Here is a 21,920-nt window from a genome sequence, read left to right on the forward strand (position 1 = left end):
GATGAATCTGAGGACTAAGAAAAAATGCACTAGACATGAAAAAATTGCCACAATGTTGAAGTTAGGAGCTGCGGAGAGTTGATTTGGGGGACAGAAGAGCTGTGGGTGCTGTGATGGGGAGGGAGTCCTGAATGCAGAGAGAGATCAAAACATATCTACGATCCAGCTTCTTTTTTTCTTTTTTTTGTCCTTGACAATATGACAACACAGAGGAATTCACCCCAAAAGAAGGAACAGGAAGAAATAACAGCCAGGGATTCAATCAATACAGATACAAGTAAGATGTCTGAACTAGAATTTAAAACAATAATTATAAGGATACTAGCTGGGCTTGAAAAAGCATAGAAGACACTAGAGAATCCCTTACTGCAGAGACAAAAGAACTAAAAACTGGTGAGGCTGAAATTAAAAATGCTATAACCAAGATGCAAACCTGAATGGATGCCATGACAATGAGGATGGATGAAGCAGAGGAACGAATCAGTGACATAAAAGATAAAATTATGGAATATAATGAAGCTGAAGAGGGAAAGAAAGGTATTGGATCACAAATGTTGACTTAGGGAACTCAAGGACTCCTTAAAGCTTAATAAGATTCCTATCATAGGAGTCCCAGAAGATAAAGAAAGAGAAAAAGGGGCAGGTTTATTTGAGCAAATTAGAGCTGAAAATTTCCCTAACCTGGCAAAGGAAACAGACATAGAAATTCAAAAAGCAAAAAGAACTCCCATTAAATTCAACAAAAGCCAACCATCACTAAGGCATATCATAGTCAAATTCACAAAATACACAGACAAGTGAAGAATCCTAAAAGCAACAAGGGCAAAAAAGTTCTTAACCTATGAGGGAAGACAGATAAGTTTCATAGCAGATCTGTCCACAGAAGCTCGGTAGGCCAGAAGGCAGTGGCATGATATATTTAATGTGCTGAATGGGAAAAATATGTAGCCAAGAATACTTTATCCAAGGAGGGTGCCATTCAGAATAGAATGAGACATAAACAGGTTCCCAGACAAACAAAAACTCATGGAGTCCATGACCACAAAAACAGCCCTGCAAGAAAATATTAAAGGTTGGGACTCCTTGAGGGGGGAAAAAGCAATAAAGACTAGAAAAGAACACAGAACATCACATACTGGGTCATGAATCAGGCCTAAACAAGCACAAAAAGATTGAGATCATACCATGTATATTTTCAGACCACAACACTATGAAACTTGAAGTCAACCACAAGAAAAATCTGGAAAAACCACAAATACATGGAGGTTAAAGAACATTCTACTAATGAATGAATGCGGGCGGGGGGGAGGAGGAGCAGATGGTGGGGGGTCTGGATGGCTCAGTCTGTTGAGTGTCTGACTTCAGCTCAGGTCATGATCTCATAGCTCATGAGTTCGAGCCCCATATCAGGCTCTGTGCAGATAGCTCAGAGCCTGGAGCCTGCTTCGGATTCTGTGTCTCCCTCTCTCTCTGCCCCTCCCCCACTCATGCTCTGTCTCTCTCTCTCTCAAAAATAAACAAACATTTAAAAAATTTAAAAAAAAAAAGAATGAATGGGTTAACCAGGAAATTAAAGAAGAAATTAAAAAGTACATGCAAGCAAATGAAAATGAAAACATGATAGTCCAAAACCTTTGGAATACAACAAAGGCAATCCTAAGAGGGAAGTATATTGCAACACAGGCCTATCTCAAGAAGCAAGAAAAGTCTTAAATACATAACCTAACTTCACACCTAAAGGAACTAGAAAAGGAACAGCAAATAAAGCCTAAAGCCAGCAGAAGAAGGGAAATAATAAAGATTAGAGCAGAAATAAATGAAACAAAAATAAAACAGGAGAACAGATCAACAAAGCTAAGAACTGGTTCTTTGGAGAATAAAATTGATAAACCTCTAGCCAGACTTAATAAAAAGAAAAGAGAAAGGAACCATATAGATAAAATCACAAATGAAAGAGGGAGAGATCACAACCAACTCCACAGAAATACCATAGATTTTAAGAATATACCATGAAAAATATGTCAACAAACTGGGCAATCTGGAGAACTGGAGAAGCTCCTAGAAACATATAAACTACCAGAATTGAAATAAGAAATAGAAAATTTGAATAGACCCATAACTAGCAAAGAAGTGGAATCAGTAATCAGAAATCTCCCAACTAAAGTCCAGGGCCAGATGGCTTTCCAGGGGAATTCTAGCAAACATTTAAAGAGTTAATACCTATTCTTCTCAAACTGTTCCAAAAATGTAACAATGAAAAGAAACTTCCAAACTCATTCTACAAGGCCAGCATTACCTTGACTCCAAAATCAGACAAAGACCCCACTACAAAGACGAATTACAGGCCAATATTTCTGATGAACATGGATGTAAAAGTTCTTAATAAGATACTAGCAAATCGAATCCATCAGTATTTGCAAATCAATGTGATACATTAATAAAAGGATAGGAACTATATGATCCTGTCAATAGATGCAGAAAAAGCACTCATTCTTGATAAAAACCCTCAAGAAAGTAGGCATAGATGGAACATATGCAAACATCATAAAAGCCATATACAAAAGACCCACAGTTACCCCATCTTCAATGGGGAAAAACTGAGAGCTTTTCCCCTATGATCAGAACAAGACAGGGATGTCCACTCTCACCATTACTATTTAAGAGTACTGGAAGTCTTAGCCTTGGCAACCAGACAACAAAAAGAAATAAAAGGCATCCAAACAGGCAAGGAAGAAGTCAAAGTTTCACTATTCGCAGATGACATGATACTCTATGTAGAAAACCTGAAAGACTCCAACAAAAAAATTGCTAGAACTAATATGTGAATTCAGCAACGTTGCAGGATATAAAATCAATGAACAGAATTCAGTTGCATTTCTATATACCAATAATGAAGCAGCATAAAGAGATATCAAGGAATTGGTCCCTTCTATAATTGCACCAAAACCAATAAGGAATATTTTGGAATACACCTAACCAGAGAAGTAAAAGATCTCTACTCTGGAACCATAGAACACTTGTAAAAGAAATTGAAGATGACACAAAGAAATGGAAAAACATTCCATGCTCATGGACTGAAAAAACAAACACTGTTAAAATGTCTATACTACCCAATGCAATCTACACATTTAATACAATCCCTATCAAAATACTACCAGCATTTTTCACAGAGCTAGAACAAACAATCCTAAAATTTGTATGGAACCACAAAAGACCCTGAATAGCCAAAGCAATCCTGAAAAAGAAAAGCAAAGCTGGAGGTATCGTAATTCTGGACTTCAAGCTACATTACAAAGCTATAGTCATCAAGGCAGTACACACAACACAAACACAAAAACAAACACATAGATCAATGAAAATAAGACCCAGAAATGGATCCACAACTATATGGTCAACTAATTTTTTCATAAAGCAGGGAAGACTATCCAATGGAAAAAGGTCTCCTCAATAAATGGTGTTGTGAAAACTGGATGGTGACTGGCAGAAGAATGAAACTGGACCACTTCTTACACCATACACAAAAATAAATTCAAATGGATGAAAGACCTAAATGTGAGACAGGAAACCATCAAAATCCTACAGGAGAACACAGGCAGCAACCTCTTTCACCTCAGCCAGAGCAACTTCTTACTAGAAGTTGCCAAAGGCAAGGGAAACAAAATCAAAAATGAACTACTGAGACTTCATCAAAATAAAAAGCTTCTGCACAGTGAAGGAAAACAATCAACAAAACTTAAAAGGCAACCTGAAGAATGGAAGACATATCTAATAAAAGGTTAGTATTCAAAGTCTATAAAGAACTTATCAAACTCAACACTTAAAAAACAAATAATCCATTTAAGAAATGGGCAGAAGACACGACATAGACATTTTTCCAAAGATATCCAAATGGTTGACACATGAAAAGATGCTCAACATCACTCATCATCAGAGAAATACAAATCAAAAACCACAATGAGATACCACCTCACACCTATGAGAATGGCTAAAATTAACAACACAGGAAACAATAAGAGTTGGTGAGGATGCAGAGTAAGGGTTCATCTTGCACTGCTGGTAGGAATGCAAACTGGTGCAGCCACTCTGGAACACAGTATGGAGGTTCCTTAAAAAGTTAAAAATAGAACTACTCTGTGACCCAGCAATTGTACTACTAGGTATTTACCCAAAGGATACAAAACTACAGATTTGAAGGGGTACGTGCACCCCAATGTCCATAGCATTATCAACAGCCAAATTATGGAAAGAGCCCAAATGTCTATCGACTGATGAATGGATAAACATGTGGTATATACATATACAATGGAGTATTACTCAGCCATCAAAAGGAATGAAATCTTGCCATTTGCAATGATGTGGATGGAACTAAAGTGTATTATCCTAAGCGAAATAAGTCACTCAGAGTACCATGATTTCACTCATATGTGGAATTTAAGAAAAAACAAAAACAAAAAACAGATGAACACATGGAAGGGGGAAAAACAAAAGAAAGGGAAACATATCATAACAGACTCTATGATACAGAACTGAGGGTTGATGGAGGATGATAGGTGGGGGAATGGGCTTGGGTGATGGGTATTAAGGAAAGAGCTAATCATTTTGAGCACTGGGTGTTATATGTAAGTGATGAGTCACTGAAGTCTACTCCTGAAAATAACTTTACACTATATTAACTGGAATTTAAATAAAAATTTAAGATAAATATATAAATTTTGTTACAACAAGATATAGCTAAAGAACTGTCACAGAGGGGCACTTGGGTATCTTAGTTGGTTGAGCATCCAACTTTGGTTCAGTCATGATCTCACAGGTTGTGAGTTCAAGCCCCACGTCAGGCTCTGTGCTAACAGCTCAGAGCCTGTAGCCTGCTTCAGATTCTGTGTCCCCCCACCCACCCCCGTTCCTCTCCCACTCGCACTCTCTCTCTCAAAAATAAACACTAAAAAAACAAACAAAAAACCGTTACAGTTTCTCACCTATATAACCATATATAAATAGCTATTAATTCACTAAAAGATTTACTTACTAGTACTGAACTACTAAAAATTTTACAGGGATAATAAACAATGGTATAAAATGGTTGCTAATATTATACATACAAGAGCTGATATTTGATGTATGCAGGTTGAAACTGCTAAAATAACCAACAAATATTGACTAGAGGGTGTTATGTTTTCTCCTGTATTGATATGGAACAAATACATTAAAACAAAATTTTTTTAACATTTATTCATTTTTGAGAGACAGAGTACGGGGGCGGAGGGCAGAGAGAGAGAGAGAGAGAGAGAGAGACAGAATCTGAAGCAGGCTCCAGGCTATGAGCTGTCAGCACAGAGCCTGTCACAGGGCTTGAACTCACAGACTGAGAGACCACGACCTGAGCTGAAGTAGGACGTTTAAATAACCGAGCCACCCAGGCACCCCTGGAACAAATACATTTAGATGAGTACTTGTCATTCAAGGAGATTTACTCAATTTTGATTCAAATGTTACTACTGACATTGCAAAATATGAGAAATTGTCAAGTGGATGGAGCAAATTGAACCCTATTCCTTACAATTTAACAGTTCCACATGTACGTTATAATGAATACTCCATGACTAAACTATAACAATGGATTAAAAAAATATATATATATATAAATCAATAATATAACCCCCAATGTACTACACATGTAGAATAAAAATAATTTCTTTTTGAGAGAGAGCACAGGAATGGGGGAAAGAGGCAGAGGAAGAGAGAGAAAGGGAGAATATCTTAAGCAGCAGGCTCCATGCTCAGTGCAGAGCCGAATGAAGGGCTTGATCCCACAACCCTGGGATCATGACATGAGCTGAAATCAGTCAGACACTTAACTGACTGAACCACCTTGGCGCACCTGAAGTTTCAGATTTCTTAATCAGGACCACAGGCAAGTTTGCGAGAATTTTAAAAATATAATGTATGTATTAAAAAAAAGTCCTTGTAAATACTATAGAATGCCATATAAATATAAGGCTCTAGGCAAGTCTATCGAAAATTACTAGATATTCCCCATTCTTAGAGAATTTCAGATTATAAACTCATGAAATTACTTCAGGGTGAAAAGACTTTTTTTAAGCAAGTAAGTTCATTAATAAGAATTATTAAACCACATAATCCACTATAAGACTACTGAGTCATCTGAAAGCAGAAATGGGTTTAATTTACAACACAGCAATGAAGAGCTAATTCTTCACTGTGCTTTGCCTTTAAAATTTATCACAAAAACCTGAAATCTATTATGAATCAAGAAACATCCTAAACATTTTCAGAAAACAAGGGTCAAGATAAAAATTTTTTTAAACATTTACTTATTTTTGAGAGAGAGAGAGAGAGAGACAGAGCACGACGAGCAGAGGAGGGGCAGAGAGAGGGAGACACAATCCGAAGCAGGCTCCAGGCTCTGAGCTGTCAGTGCAGAACCCTGACGTGGGGCTCAAACTCACGAATGTGAGACCATGACCTGAGCTGAAGTTGGATGCTTAACCGACTGAGCCACTCAGGTGCCCCTACATAAAATTATTTCTTTATATATATTCAGTCTCAAGACCTAGATAACCAGAACTTATACTTAAAAAAAAAACATGAGCTGAAATACTTCACCAAACACATTTAATTCACCCAGTCACCTTACCTGTTTCATTGCTTGCTTTTTAGCAGCTTCCCTCTGAAGGCTTTCACTCACGGAGGTCTATAAAACATAAAAAATACTGTCATTGTTTAAAACTAATTTAAAATTTCGTTTCTAGTATTCTGGTTGGCAGCCAGTTCCTTACCTATAGTTAAAAACAGAAAAAATTATGAAAAAATATTATGAACTAAATTAACATTTTCAAGGTCTTTTACCTAAACCTTAGGAAACAAATGAATTATAAATTATGAGAACAGGCTGTAACATGTAAGAGAAAATAGAGTGGTACAGGAAAAAATGAGGTAACATGGCTTTTTATTCCCAACTTCACCACTAAGGCATTCAATCTCTAACAGATTTCAATTTATTTTGCCTGTACATGTGAGTGTGTGTGTGAGTGTGCATGCATTGGGTAGGGGAACACTGGTCCCTTGCAACACGAAAGTGGTATGATTCCCAGCAACAAAAAGCACATTCTTTTAATATTCACCATTGAATAATAGTATCAAGTTCCTGGCATATGTTAAGGCTTAGGGGCTGCCAGAACTATCTGTGGCTATAATCATTCAATAAATATGTACTGAAAAGCCTACATATCAGACACTGTTCTAGCTTCTGCAGATAGCAAGGAAAACAAGAACAGTCTCTATCTCTGAGAGATAAATGGTTTGAAAGGGAAGAAAAAGTGACTAAAGAGATAATTAGAACATAGATGTGATAAGCTATAAAGTGACTTAAAAAAAAGCCTGTGGGAGCACAGAATCAAGAAAGCCTTCCTAAAAGAGATAGGACATTAAACCTGAACCAAAAAAGAATTTAAGAGAAGGCAAGAGGTATTTAGTAATCACATGGGCAAAAGCAAACATTTACAGCTAAGAAAGGAAATATAATTAAAATACTTAAAAAATGTTTTCTTAAAAGGATAAGTCTTTGTAAATATACTAACCAACTTTGAAATGTACACTTTAAAAGTGTGAGTTTTATGGTATGTGAATTTTATATTAAAATAAGGCTGGGTGGCTCAGTCAGTTAAGTGTCCAACTTCGGCTCAGGTCATGATCTCATGAGTTCGTGAGTTCGAGCCCCACATTGGGCTCTGTGCTGACAGCTTGGAGCCTGGAGCCTGTTTTGGATTCTGTGTCTCCTTCTCTCTATGCCCCTCCCCCACTCGTGCTCTGTCTCTCTCTCTCTCTAAAATAAATAAATGTAAAAAAAAAAAAAATTAAAAAAAAAATAAGGCTACTGATTGAGTTTATCTCTTAATGAAAAGTGTAACCCCCAGCCTCAGGACTATACTTCTCTAGCATATTGACATTTGCTGCTTTCAGCTGTGTAGTATCAGTTGGTGCCTCCTTTGTTTACCATGGCAACAAACAGAACAAAATAAATAAACCTAATTCTAGTTCCCTAGAGCCATGGAGATAAATAAAGTTAATACACAAATGCCATACAAGTAATAGAACACACACTTATTAAAAGAATTGTACAGGCAAAGAACTAAGGACATTTTAGGTGACAGTGAATTGACTACAACTAGAGAAAAAGATATCAATAACAAAAACAATAGTAGCTAACATTTACCGAGCCAGGTGCCATGCTAGGTGGATTACTTGTGTATTACATGTATTATTAATTTAATACAAATTTGTTATGTGATACAACACATTTTTACTCATTAGAATACCAATGTTAAATATTAAAATGTTAAATGTACTACTAATAAGCATAACTCATAAATTCTTTCCAATCTATTTTTAATGTCTCAGTCTTTCTAAGTGTAAATTAAATGTTTCTTGATCATTGACTTAGTAATGTCTTTAGAATTGACTAGAAGATTAAGTGTCCAAATGCAATCAACTTCTTTGATTGCTTTTATTATATTATTTTTTCTTATCTCTCCTCCAGCCGGTCACAACTCATCTGCTGTCGCTTTCAGTGTGGTTGCTTCAACCTAAACTACTTAAGTTAGAAAAGTAAAACACAGAGCCAGTACTTTTTAGACTCATGTAATATAGAACAAGGAGACTGGGAAGGGCCTTTCTAATGTAAAGTATATATACTCTGAGACATAACAAGAGGTTTTGTTCCCATGTTTCTAGCTGTTCTGAAGGATGATTTCTGTCTGACTTTTGAAAAACATCAGATGTTCTTACTTAAAGGGTGTTAACAGAATGGAAGGAGTACAGTATTTTACACATTCTATTCACAGACTTATAACCCTGGAATTCCAACAGCATCATCAGTGGAATAAAGAGGCAGCTCTGAACCTAAGCTGAGAAAGTCAGGGAACAGTACCTCCTTTTGAAGCTCCTTCGATTTTCAGTTTAATTTTTTTTTTAAGTTTATTTATTTTGAGAGAGAGCAAACACACGTGCGCACACGAGGGGAAGGGCAGAGAGAGAGGCGGAGAAAGAATCCCAAGCAGGCTCTGCACTGCTGAACACAAACCACTCACAAACCATGAAATCATGACTTGAGCCAAAATCAAGAGTTGGAGGCTTAAGTGACTGAGCCACCCAGGAGCCCGATTCTCAGTTTTCTAACTAAACGAACTCTGACAGTGACTATTAAAGGTAATAACTAAAATGTTAACAACTGAGGGCCTCTGACTGGCTCAGTGAGTAAAGCACATGACTCTTGATCTTGGGGTCATGAGTTTGAGCCCCATGTTGGGGGTACAGTTTACTTAAAAAAAAAAAAGCCAATAATTTGTTTAAACACATACACACAAAAAGTTAAAAATAAAGAGTGCAGTAGAACTTTTAGTTGTTTCTATAATTGTGACCTCACATAAAAATCAGTGAATGTATTGAACAATTTTAAATCAATATATAAAAAATCAATAAATGTATTAATGATCATTTAAAATTTTCTGTATAACAAACATAAGAAATTCAAGTCTAGATCCATCCTGGAGATAAAAAACCAGCCAAATTAAAAGCAGGATCAATAACATTTTGTATTTTAAAGGTCAAGTTTTTCTAAGTCTTTAGAGATATCCTTGAATTAAAATATGAATGTTAAGACTCAACTTTTAATTCACGGCTCTTTCTCAACTTATGACAAGGTATGTCCTAATAATCCCATCATAAATTGAAAATATTTTAAGTTGAAATGCATTTAATACACATGACCTATCCAACATCATGGCTTAGGCCAGTCTACCTTAAACATGTTCAGAACACTCACATTAGCCTACAGTTGGGCAAAATGATCTAACACAAAGCCTACTTTATAAAAGTGCTGAATATCTCACATAATTTACTGAATACTGTACTGAAAGTCAGTAACAGAATGGTTGTTTGGGTACAGGATAATTTTAAGTGTATGGGTTGTTTACTCTTGTGATCACATGGCTGACTGTGAGCTGTGGTTCATGGCCAGAGCCCAGCATCATGACAAGAGTACTGCATATCATTAGCCCCGGATAAGATCAAAATTTGACATACAATTTCTATTGAATGCATATCACTTCTGTATCATTATAAAGCTGAAAAATCCTACATCAAACTATCCTAAGTCAGGGACTGTCTATGGTTTCTATAAAAAGAAAGGAGCAGCGCCTGGCTAGCTCAGTTGGTAAAGCACTCAACTCTTGAGCTTGGGATTGTGAGTTCAAGCCCCACTCTGGGCATATAGCTTATTTAATTAAAAAAAAGAAAAGAAAAGAAAAAGGAAGGATAAGTGAGAGAAGATTAAAAAGACAAAAACAAGTCCTCCTGCATAAATCAAGGAAGGCTTCATCTTAATGAACTCAGTAATAGATTTCATGTATATGCCTTGTGAATTAAAAAAACTTAGATATATAATAATCACCAAAATATCAGCCTCTAACTTCAGAGTTCCTATATTGTATGGTATAAAAAGGAAGTACAGAATAATGGTTACAAGTGTAGGCTTGGGACTCTGACCGAGTTCAAACTGTTCTTTCCCTTACTAGCTGTGTTATTTCAGGTATGTTACTCATCTATATAATAGTACCTACCTCAAAGGTCCTTTAATCCTCACAAGAATTAAATGAAAATAAAATATAAAAAGTGCTTAGCAAGTTTCTGGCTCAAAGAAGTACTCAATAAGGGGTAGCCATCATTATTACCATTATTATTACTATGCTCATGTTTAAGAACATGAGACTGAAGAAATGTTTATATTTAAACAAATTAAGTTATGGGAAAGTTACAGTTAAACCAATGTGCTCACCAGAAAAGCATGTAAACTCTGTCTCATCTTATATTTATTGCTATGCTTAATAAAACACAAGATTGTTATTTAATTAGAACTCTAAATACATATAGTATGATTCAATTTACATCTACTAAAATAGAAAAATCTATTCTGTAGAATATTTAAAAGGCTGTACATGTGTTTTGTGTTAAGATGCCTTAAGGTTTTATATCCAGTATACCAATCAACAGGAAAATGGAGGATGTATACATTCAAGTCCATTGCTAGCCATGGGATCTATGGCATAGCTAAGGAATGGGTTTTTTTAGAACTGATAGTGGCTTTATTAGGAACTACTTATAAATGAAAATATACCTCTCCAAGCATGAGTAGATCAGAAAGAACCCTTCTTTGAGGGAGTCCTCTACTGTGCTGCTATAGTAATAACTGGATAGTGGGACTTGATCTGGGATATCTGCCTTTAATAATTGCTCTGGTTTAGGGTGGAGTTCTCATTGAAGTATATTTTCTAAAACTTTGTTTTTCATTAATTGTAAATTCACAGGTAGCTGCAAAAAAATGTACAGGAAGGTCGTTTGCCCAGCTTCCTCCAATAGTAACATCTTAAATAACTATAGTACAATATCAATACCAGGAAACAGACATTGGTACAAACCACAGAGCTTATTCATATTTTACCAGTTATACGTGTATATATTCGTGACAGTACGTGTATAGTTCTATGCTATTTTATGAAATGTATAGCTTCATGTGACTACCACCACAACCAAGATATTTAACTGTACCATCACCACAATATTCCTTTTGTGCTACCCCTATACAGCCATACTCACCTCTTTTCCCCACCCCTAATCCCTGGCACCACTAAGCTGTTCCCTATCCCTATATGTTACTTCATGAATGTTAAATAAATGGAATCATTTTGAACCTGGCTTTTTTCACTCAGCATTATTTTAAAGGAATATATATTGCTTAGTACAGATATCACAAAACACTTTAGTTCTTGCCTCAAAATATTCTAGCCTACAACTGGCCTAAGGAAAAATAGCTGTTAAATAAAATGATTAAAGCTGAATGTGACCAAACCACACAATACAATCACTGATTGATTAGTTTCAAAATTAGCAGGCAGGCAATTATTCTAATTTTATGTCTGAACACCAATTAGTTTATAAAATGAGAGTATTCCTTAATAGTGTCTCCTAATAAAACCACAATTACCATTAGTTTTAAATGTAGGAAGATAAAAATTACTGCCTGTAAGGGCTTTTATCTTAAAGAAAAAATAACTCAAGTTATAAATTGGCTCAAATGTAAACACTCCAACTGGTCCTAAAAGTGTAAAAACTGCCACTGTACCACAATTTTTCAAAATAGGATTTATACCAAAAATCTCAGAGAAATAACTTTTCAGAAAACCTGAAGTAATAGTTCCTTGCAAATGTTTCACTTAATTTGACAAACATGTTTTGAGAGCCTACTAGGTATATAGCACTGAAAGTGAGAGAGGAGCCATATTTGGTTAACACCTTAGTTTTATATGTCTAATCTAAGAGTTGGTAGGTTCCTATTAACTTTAATTCCAAGTAAGAAATTAAGAAATGAACATGAAGACAAATGAGATAAAATGCCAGGTCCATTTTATATATACTAGTAATATATAACAATATATTCTTTCCACACACACACACACACACACACACACACAAAGATGTGATTATCAAGTACAGGCACCATAAACTGAAGAATTAAGAAAAACACTGCAACTGGATATTCTTAGTCTTTAGTACTTCATTGTTCTGTGTAGATAATAAAAATTATTTAATCAATCTAATGTTTGTCTCAGTAAGCTGCAGACAGATATGATCTAATTAGAAGGGAGATGGGTTTTTGTTTTTTTTTTTAATGTTTATTTTTTAGTGAGAGAGAGAGTGTGTGTGTGATCAGGGAAGGGGCAGAGAGAGAGACACAGAATCTGAAACAGGCTCTAGGCTCCAAGCTGTCAGCACAGAGCCTGATGCGAGGCTCAAACTCACGGACTGTGAGATCATGACCTGAGCTGAAGTTGGATGCTTAACCAACTGAGCCACACAGGCACCCCATACAAAAGGGAGATGGTTTTAAACACCTTCACAATCAGTTCAGATAAATGCAAAAGAAACCGTATGTCTGTGCCTTTCTTAGATCACTACACATGTTTAGATGGTTTGTCTCCTGGGCTGTGAGAACTACCAGAAGAGAAATAGCTTTATACTATAGTTTAATGACACTGAGAAAGAAATAAGATACTGGACCCATTAATTTATATTACTGAATTACCTTTCTTCAGTCACAAAATTTTTAAAAATTAAAAATTCAGAAAAGTGTTCTGAATTTTTCTTCTTTGGGGGGAGAAATCAATCTATTTTTCCATAAGTAATAAATCACAATTTAAAAATCACATATGGACTTCTTTATGAAATAAGAGGTTTACCTATCCACTTATCCAAAATAGTTCTCAGCTAAAGAAAAAACAGTTCAAGAATCAATCCTTCTTTTTAAACACATTTTTTTTAAATCTTCATTTATTTTTGAGAGAGAGCGTGTGAGCAGGGAGGAGCAGAGAGAGAGGGAGACACAGAATGTGAAGCAGGCTCCAGGCTCTGAGCTGTCAGCACAGAGTGCGAAGTGGGGCTGGAACTCTCGAACTGCGCAATCGTGACCTGAGCCAAAGTCGGATGCCCAACTGACTGAGCCACCCAGGTGCCCCAAGAATCAATCCTTCTTCAAGTGGCTTATCGCTACAATTGAAAATTGTGCTCTGAAAACTTAGAAATGAAAACTTCCTGTTCTTCATTTTTTAAACTATGTTTTCTTTTTTTAACATTTATTTATTAGTGAGAGACAGAGACAGAGCATGAGTGGGGGAGAGGCAGAGATAGAGGGAGACATAGAATCTCAAGCAGGCTCCAGGCTCTGGGCTGTCAGCACAGAGCCCACTGTGGGGCTCGAACTCACAAATTGCAAGATCATGCCCTGAGCAGAAGTCAGATGCTTAACCAACTGAGCCACCCAGGTGAGCCATTTGTTTTTTAAACTTGAGATCATTTAATAAAGGGCCTACAACTCTGCAATCTCTATTATGAGCTTTATTTGTCCACATTCATATAACTCTTTTGTAAGTACAAAAGCCTATTTAAGAGATGTAAAAAATAGACAAAATTTTTATTACATAAGCTCTGACAGAAAACATGGATATGGCTATCAACAGAAAATTTATAAAAGAGAAAATATGAATGACCATTAGCTATATGAAAAAAGTTCAATCTTATCAATAACTAAGGAGATAAAAATGAAAACATTAACTTTTATCATCAAATTAATAAGAGATTTTAAACATTTTATCATCCAATGTTGGCAAAAGCAAATATATACTCCCACATTGTGAAAATGTGAAATAGTTCCCAATTTGGCAAAATCTATTAAAAGCCTGAAAAAATATCTATTTCTTTTGACCCAGTAATTCCATTTTCAGAAGTTCATTCTATGGATAAAAAGAAAAAAAACAAAAGATGTACAAAAAGATTTAGGTGCTAGGATATTCACTGTATTATATAATGGGGTATCTACTCACACTTGTGAAAACCTTGATGCAACCTAACTTTCAACATCAGAAGATCAGTTAAGTTGTATATCCTTCAACAGCTCTGCAGACACTTAAAGATTTGGTTTCAACAACATTTAATGGTATGCGCAAACTTTAATGCTTTACCCGTATCAGTCCACGTTCACTACTCAAGAAGCTCTGCTCTAATAATCATCCCCTCTCATACTATGGCCACACTGTTTCTTGTGTCTTTTACCTTGATTAAAACCTTCTCATGAAGTCCAACAATCCCCACATCCTCATTCCCTTTGATGAACTTTAAATTCCTTGATTGAAACCAGCTTTTCCCTAATAATCCCCTTTCTTCTGAGGCTGTTCATGGCTCACATTCTTCAAATTAGGAAAACACTGTGTCATACGCTACGGGTAAAACCCCTACTCCTTTGAACTTCATGCCATATGACTGTTACCTTTATCCTTTTCTTCTCTCGATTTGTGAACTTTTATTACTTACTATCTCTGACATCTTGATTTCAGTTTTCCTCTCTACTCTACATCATGCCATCCTCCATACAACACCCTGACCTGACCTTGTTTTCCTCAGCTCCAGTAATGATGGTTTCGTTTCCTCTCTACTTAGTCACCCTATCATGGTCACTCTTGTCATTATCTGCGACTGCTGAAGCTCTGATTTGAAACTGTAAATCTGGAAAACCAACCCGACAACAACCACTATTCTTCGACCAAATTTCACTGAATATAAGATGTACATTATTTCACATTGTTACATCTCTGAAATTGGGATACACCTTGTAATCAGTGGCATCATCTAATTGCTACTGACCAAAAGGTATTCTTAATATACTTGGTATTGCCTACATATGTGTGAATATTAAAAGTGTCAGCATCAAAACCTTCAGAATGAGTACCATCAAGTGTTGGTGATGTAGCATTTCTTAAAATTATGCAATTAGGTAGAGATAATTTACTTTGGACTCCCACTTGGGATTATTATTTAACAGGCCTTCTTCACCATCTCCAAACACCCTCTTTATGACCACTAAGTCAGAAAGAGTGATAAATCTGGAAAAATAGTCATCAAGGAGTCTGAGTGAAAAAGTAAGTTCAAAAAAGACTGATGATGACTCACTCACATTCATTCCATGGAAAATCTGAACAAAATGACAATTCACCACCATTAAGAAAAAAACAAAAAACCCTAGATCTGAAGAAGTTTTAGAGATTCCTTAACCAATTATTTTAATTCACATTTTGCTTTTTATATAAGAGTAAGCGAAGATAAAGATTTACATCTGATTAAGACTAAAAGAACTCTTTCAATATTATATTGCATACTAAATATATAGTTAGAGCTCTAACTCATAAGGAAGACTATCATAGTTTAATTGGTAGTGTTTTCTTAATGATACATAAAAGTGCAACTTACAATGTTTCAGATTTCAATAAAATAGATAGCTCTCTTGCTCATTTATTTCCACTGTATCTTTTCTTTGATCTTATGGATGCCCTTAATTCCTTGATTTTTCTATTTTCTTTTTTTTTTTTAAGTTTATTTATTTATTTTGAGAGAATGAGAGAGCCATGGAAGGGTCAGAGAGAGGGAGAGAGAATCCCAAGCAAAATCCACACTGTCAGCACAGAGCCTGATGCAGGGCTCAAACTCATGAACGATGAGATTATGACCTGAGCCGAAACCAAGAGTCAGATACTTAACCAACTGAGCCACCCAGATGCCCCTTCTTTGTTTTTGAAGTTTACTCTTGCCAATAATCTTAACTCCCTTGCAACACTGCCCATCTTCTGCACCTACTTGATAATCACAAATCTTGAATGCATGCAACCATCTGCTGTCTACAGTAAGGCAACCAAGCATTCCTAGAAAATATAATTTCTTAGCTTCCAATTATAACTGAGCCCTCATGCTATTTACCACTTCTCCTTTTTCACTTATCAAGTCTCTCTTCTTTCTCTACCAACTATATTCAGGTCTCTTCTCTTTTTAAACCTCCTATACTCTGTCAACTTTCCCTATACATGACAACACTACCTTTAAAAATTAAGAAAAATCATTATGTGCAAAAAATAACACATCTGTGAATTTATTACCCAGCCTAAGAAATGGAACATTATCAGTAAAGTCATTATATATCCTTTCCTAATCTCATTTCCCACCCTTTCCACCCTAAATTTTTATATCATCTCCTTGCTTTTTGTTAGTTTTGCTACATATGTATTTAAGGAGCTCAGGACAAGGCCACCCCAAAATATGCTGCTTTGGCATATTGATTATTTTGAGTTGAAGACACTTGAAAAACAGCCAATGCAAGGACACTATGACCTTCCTTTTTCTTCCTAAAAGCAGGAGATAAAATTCCCATGTGAAAGGTGCCTTCTCTGTACTAGGAAGAAGAAGCACACTTATCACCCAAAATGGGGAGTCAAGGTCAAGAGACATCTACATAAACATATCTTGTTAAAATAACTATCTTCCTTTAGTCTACCCACTTATTTTGGTTACTTTCCTACAACTTCTACTTTGTTCAACCTAGTATATAAGCACTTAGGCCTAATCACTTCTTTGGGTCTTCATTTTTCTTGTGAACTTTGCTTTTCTCCTGTTAATCTGTCTTGTGTCCAGAGACTCTATGATAGTAGAGTAATAGTTTACCTCCCTTTCAGCATATCTCTAAATGATGCTGATTTTGCATGATCGAACTTTTATACATTCTCCTGCTGATGAACATTTGGGTTATTTCCCACCCCCTTCAAAGAAAGCAGCTATGAACATTGTTGTCCATGTGTCCTGATACACATGTGTAACCATTTAGGAGAACTGCTACCATGTAGAGCATGTTGTAGGGCTTTTTATACATTCTCCTGCTGATGAACATTTGGGTTATTTCCCACCCCCTTCAAAGAAAGCAGCTATGAACATTGTTGTCCATGTGTCCTGATACACATGTGTAACCATTTAGGAGAACTGCTACCATGTAGAGCATGTTGTAGGGCATGGATCTTCAATTTCACTAAATGCTGACAAATTGTTCTCCAAAGTGGTCTAACCAATTCAAGCTTCCACTTACAGTGTGTAAATTCCCATTACTTTATTTTTGTGAACATTTTATACTGTCCATATTTTTATATATTTCTAAATGGTCTAAAGGAATATGTATTTTTTATGTAACCAGGAGTGACTATAATTATTATGAAACCAGAAGTTATTCTAATTTATTAAGTAACAAAAGCAACTTTAAGATCCTACTCAGAACTTAAAGTTAATTATGCTTAGTATCCACCAGTTGTGGAATATAAAGTGCCATCTGCCTTTGTGTGGTCAGTTTCTAATTCTACACCTTCAGTAAGTACTTAATGTTGCTAGGTCACTCTATGCCAAAGAGAGAATTGAGAGTACACTCTAGGCTTCAGAGAACTTCTTGTCTAGTTAAGGAGACAACTAAACAATACTTTTATGTAACTAAAGAACAATTAACACCAACCTAACAGCATTTATTCATTCACTGAAGTACTTTCTGAACACATACCACGTGCAAGGCACTATTCAAGGTACTGATGAAAAAACAATAAAATAAAGCCCCTGTCCTCAATGAACTTATAAGGAACAATAACAGACTAGTAAAATTTATGTCAGACATATTGCACTCTATGCAGAAAAACAATCAAAGAAAGGTACAGAGACTAAGGAGAGGACTGAATTTAAAATAGGACACTCAAGGAAGGTTTCAATGAGAAGGTGCCATTTGAATCAAGACCTGTAAAGTTAAGAAAACAAGTCATAATGAGATCTAGAGAACAGCTTTTCAGGCATTGAGAATAAGCAAAAGCATGGCTAACATGTCCAAAGAAGTGGGCATGGATGGAATACAGTGAATGGAAAAAATACTACCAGTATTAAGAATTCAGAGGAGGGGAAATCATGGTCTGAGAGAGTCAAAGAAGAATCTATGGAGGAGGAAAGCCTAAGACAAATTTAGAAAGATGGGTAACATAGGAAAAAAAGGTTGTATTATATAAAGGAAACCCTATAAAGATATATCATGACATAAACATAGCAAGAAAGAATGAAGAGATCAACATGATTATAGCAAATGACTTCTGCATGGGTGCTAAGGGCTAAAATTGGACTCAGACTATATCATAAAAACAAGAACCGTAAGAGCGATGCAAAGACAAAAAAGAATTTTTAAATTTTTTTAACTTAATGAAAAGTCATTTAGAAAAATTATCTGGAATCAATGTAATATGGATAATACGAAGTTAGACTAGGGGCAGAGAAGTTATAAGACTATGGCACATGGGAACAGATAAATGGGATAAGCTAGGTCCAAAATATAAACAACTTGGAAATAGATGGACAGAATGAATGCAGAAAACAGGGTCAAACTTGTATTAAAGTTTCTAAGCTAGGAAACTGCAGAAACAGTAATCAGAGATAAAATGACACATATGTTGTCATATGTCTGGATGATCATTTCATCCAGAGCAGTGTGTTTAGAATGGTTACAAAATGAAAAGTTAAACTCCTTATCCAAAAAAGATATGAATGTACATTTTTTTTTTTTAAACTTACATAATAGTTCTCCATTGAGAACTCAATTATACCTCCTATACAGGACATGATCCTCAATTTTACCTCCTTAAAATGCTTTATCACATCATAAATGGAGAACTTATTTATTCTACGTTATTCTCTAGTATCTATACATTTAGATTTTAAAGAATAGGCAAAGAACCTAGAAATGTATTCATTTGAAACAATTCCTTAGGAAGGCAAGTTTTAAATCAGTGGAAATATGATACACATTATTTAATAAAATTATGTGGAGACAACTGTCCAGCCTTCTGAAGGAAAAATTAAAACTGTTTTCTTACCTCACCTCATTCTTTATAACAAACACCAAAATACATTCCAGGCCTTATTAAACATTTAAAGGTAAATACAAGTTGCAGAACATTAAGAGAAGAAAATGTTTTATTAAAAGGTAAAATGACAGTATGTCTATACAAATGACTTAGAGCAACTAAGACTCTCATATATCAATAGTTGAAATAAAAAATGGTGCACCAACTTTGGAGAAGAATTTAGCAGTTTCTTAAAGAGTTACACATACACCTAACATGCAACCCAGCTACTCCATGCCTAGGTATTCATCCAAGAGAAATAAAAGTATATATCCATACAAAGACTCATACACAAATGTTCACAGCCATTTTACTTTTAACAGCCAAAAATGGGAAACAATCCAAATGATCAACAGGTGAACAGATAAGCTGTCATGTATTTATAGAATAGAATATTACTCAGCAAGAAAAAAGAGTGGACTACTAAAACACACAGTGTGAATTAACCTCAAAGTAATTATGCTGAAAGAAGCCATCCACACCCCTCAACCACAGTACATAGTGCATGATTCCATTTAAATAAATTCCTCAAAATGAAAATTATAGTTACAGAAATCAGATCAGTAGTTGCCAGGGGCTGGAGAGGGGATGGGAAGGGGCAAGAAGGAGGAACTACAAAGGGACATGAGAAAATTCTGGGGTGTGATGGGTATGTTCATTACCTTTACTGCAGTGATAGTTTCATGATATTTACTTATACTTAGCAAACTGTACACTGTAAATAGGTGCATGTATATATCAATTTTACCTCAATAAAGCTTTTTAAAATGTTGATTTGTCGTAGAGAGAGAAAGAGAGAGAGTGCAAGCAGGGGAGGGGCAGAGAGAGAGGGAGACACAGAATCTGAAACAGGCTCCAAGCTTTGAGCTGTCAACAGAGCCTGACGCAGGGCTTGAACTCACTCACAAACTGCAATATCATGACCCAAGCCAAAGTTGGAAATTTAACCAACTGAGCCACCCAGGCACCCCTCAAAAAAGCTGTTTTTAAAAAGTAAAATAACATCAGGCCATACACAAAAAAACTATAGACTATTTTTACCTGTGGTGCGTAGTTTTATGTTTATTTATCTTTCATGGTGGGTAATTTTAAATAAAAAATTAAATAATAGTAACAATTTTAATAAAATGAGCTGTGGTATTACAATTCAAAAATTTGGAAGAAGAGAGGATTTGAACCAGTGACAGGACTGAACAGTGTTTTAGAAAAGAACACCTCAATGAATTACCTCAGGAAGAACAGAAGAACATATTTAAAAATAAAGCCAAGAGCCAAAATATGTCAAACCAAGTACATAAGAGGACAGGTACAGAGCAAATTCAAAGGCAGGAATCTAGTAGCAGAAGCAAATTATAATGCAACAGATGAACAGACTGACAGAGACAAGCTAAGGAACACGGTCCAAGTATACGAAGCAAATCATTCCTGGAATGCTTAAAAACACTAAGATATGAGACTGATTTTAAGAACAGAAAGCAGGGTGGCCCAAATCAGGTGGAGCTAGAGAGTGTGTAGCTAAAAATGGGTCATAGTCAAGTAGAGTGCAGAATGAACAAAAGCAGTGTAGCTGTGCACAAAAAATAGGAGCCCGCAAAAAAAAATTCTCCTCAAAGTAAGGATGGCTGCTCCATCTGGCTTTCACTCCTGGTTGCTCAAAGAGAAATGGCCCTAATCCCAACAAAACACCCTTAGTAGCTTCTGAAATTTTAACTTCTCTCAGAAGTGAAGATATTTTAGTTTTAACTTGAATTATATATAAATTCACTTTCATAAAGTATTAAAAAAAAAAAAGCTCCTTGAAAGCAGAGATCTTATCTTATTCAAACTTTTATCAGTAACACCCAGTATTGTCTTCTACACATCACATGCTTAAATGATACTTAAAAGTTTTGAACAAGAAAACCATCAAAAAAAAAAATGTGCACTGAAATCTAGATTATCCACCTACTTTTTTCAATTAAAAAAATTTTTAATATATATTTTAAGTTTATTTTGAGAGAGAATGCCACAAGGGAGGAAGAGTCAGAGAGAGAGAGAATCCCAAGCAGGATCTGCACTGTCAGTGCAGAACCCACGAACCGTGAGCTCATGACTTGAACCAAAGTTGGACGCTTAGCCGACTGAGCCACCCAGGTGCCCCTACATTATCCACTTTCTGAATTATCACTTAATATTCCTAAACCAGTTTCCTTTCATTGCTCAGGACATCTCTTTTTTCCTTTCCCACTGTCAAGAAAATATGTGATCCCTAAATGGAAAACAACCAGTAAAAGCTTAAATAATTGGAAATGATAATTAGAAAAATTTGTGGCAAAAAAAAAAAAAAAAAAACCTCATGTAATCAAAAGTCAAACATACATAATTTTTTAAATTAGTCATACTCAGCTTACAGTTCTTGGTAAGATACTAAGCCAAGCTCCCTCCTTTGAAGTTGTTCTACAAGTGAGAGACTGAAGATAAGAAAAAACCAAAAAAATAACAAAACAAACAAACAAAAAACTGAAAAATCCCTGGGAAACAAATGCTGGCTTATCGGGACAAAGGGAGGGAAAAGTA

General features: G+C 35.5%; 1 protein-coding gene across 1 annotated transcript in view; it reads right to left on the reverse strand.

Annotated features, from left to right (window-relative positions):
* The window catches only part of NSRP1 (nuclear speckle splicing regulatory protein 1), a 60,484-nt gene that overhangs the window by 7,757 nt on the left and 30,807 nt on the right, over positions 1–21,920 (reverse strand). The window contains exon 3 of the mRNA XM_042915397.1: positions 6,656–6,712. Within this exon, the coding sequence (XP_042771331.1) occupies positions 6,656–6,712 (57 nt within the window). The remainder of the gene's footprint in view (positions 1–6,655; positions 6,713–21,920) is intronic.

The sequence above is a fragment of the Panthera leo genome, chromosome E1 (genome assembly GCF_018350215.1).
Source record: "Panthera leo isolate Ple1 chromosome E1, P.leo_Ple1_pat1.1, whole genome shotgun sequence".
Classification (NCBI taxonomy): Eukaryota; Metazoa; Chordata; class Mammalia; order Carnivora; family Felidae; genus Panthera; species Panthera leo.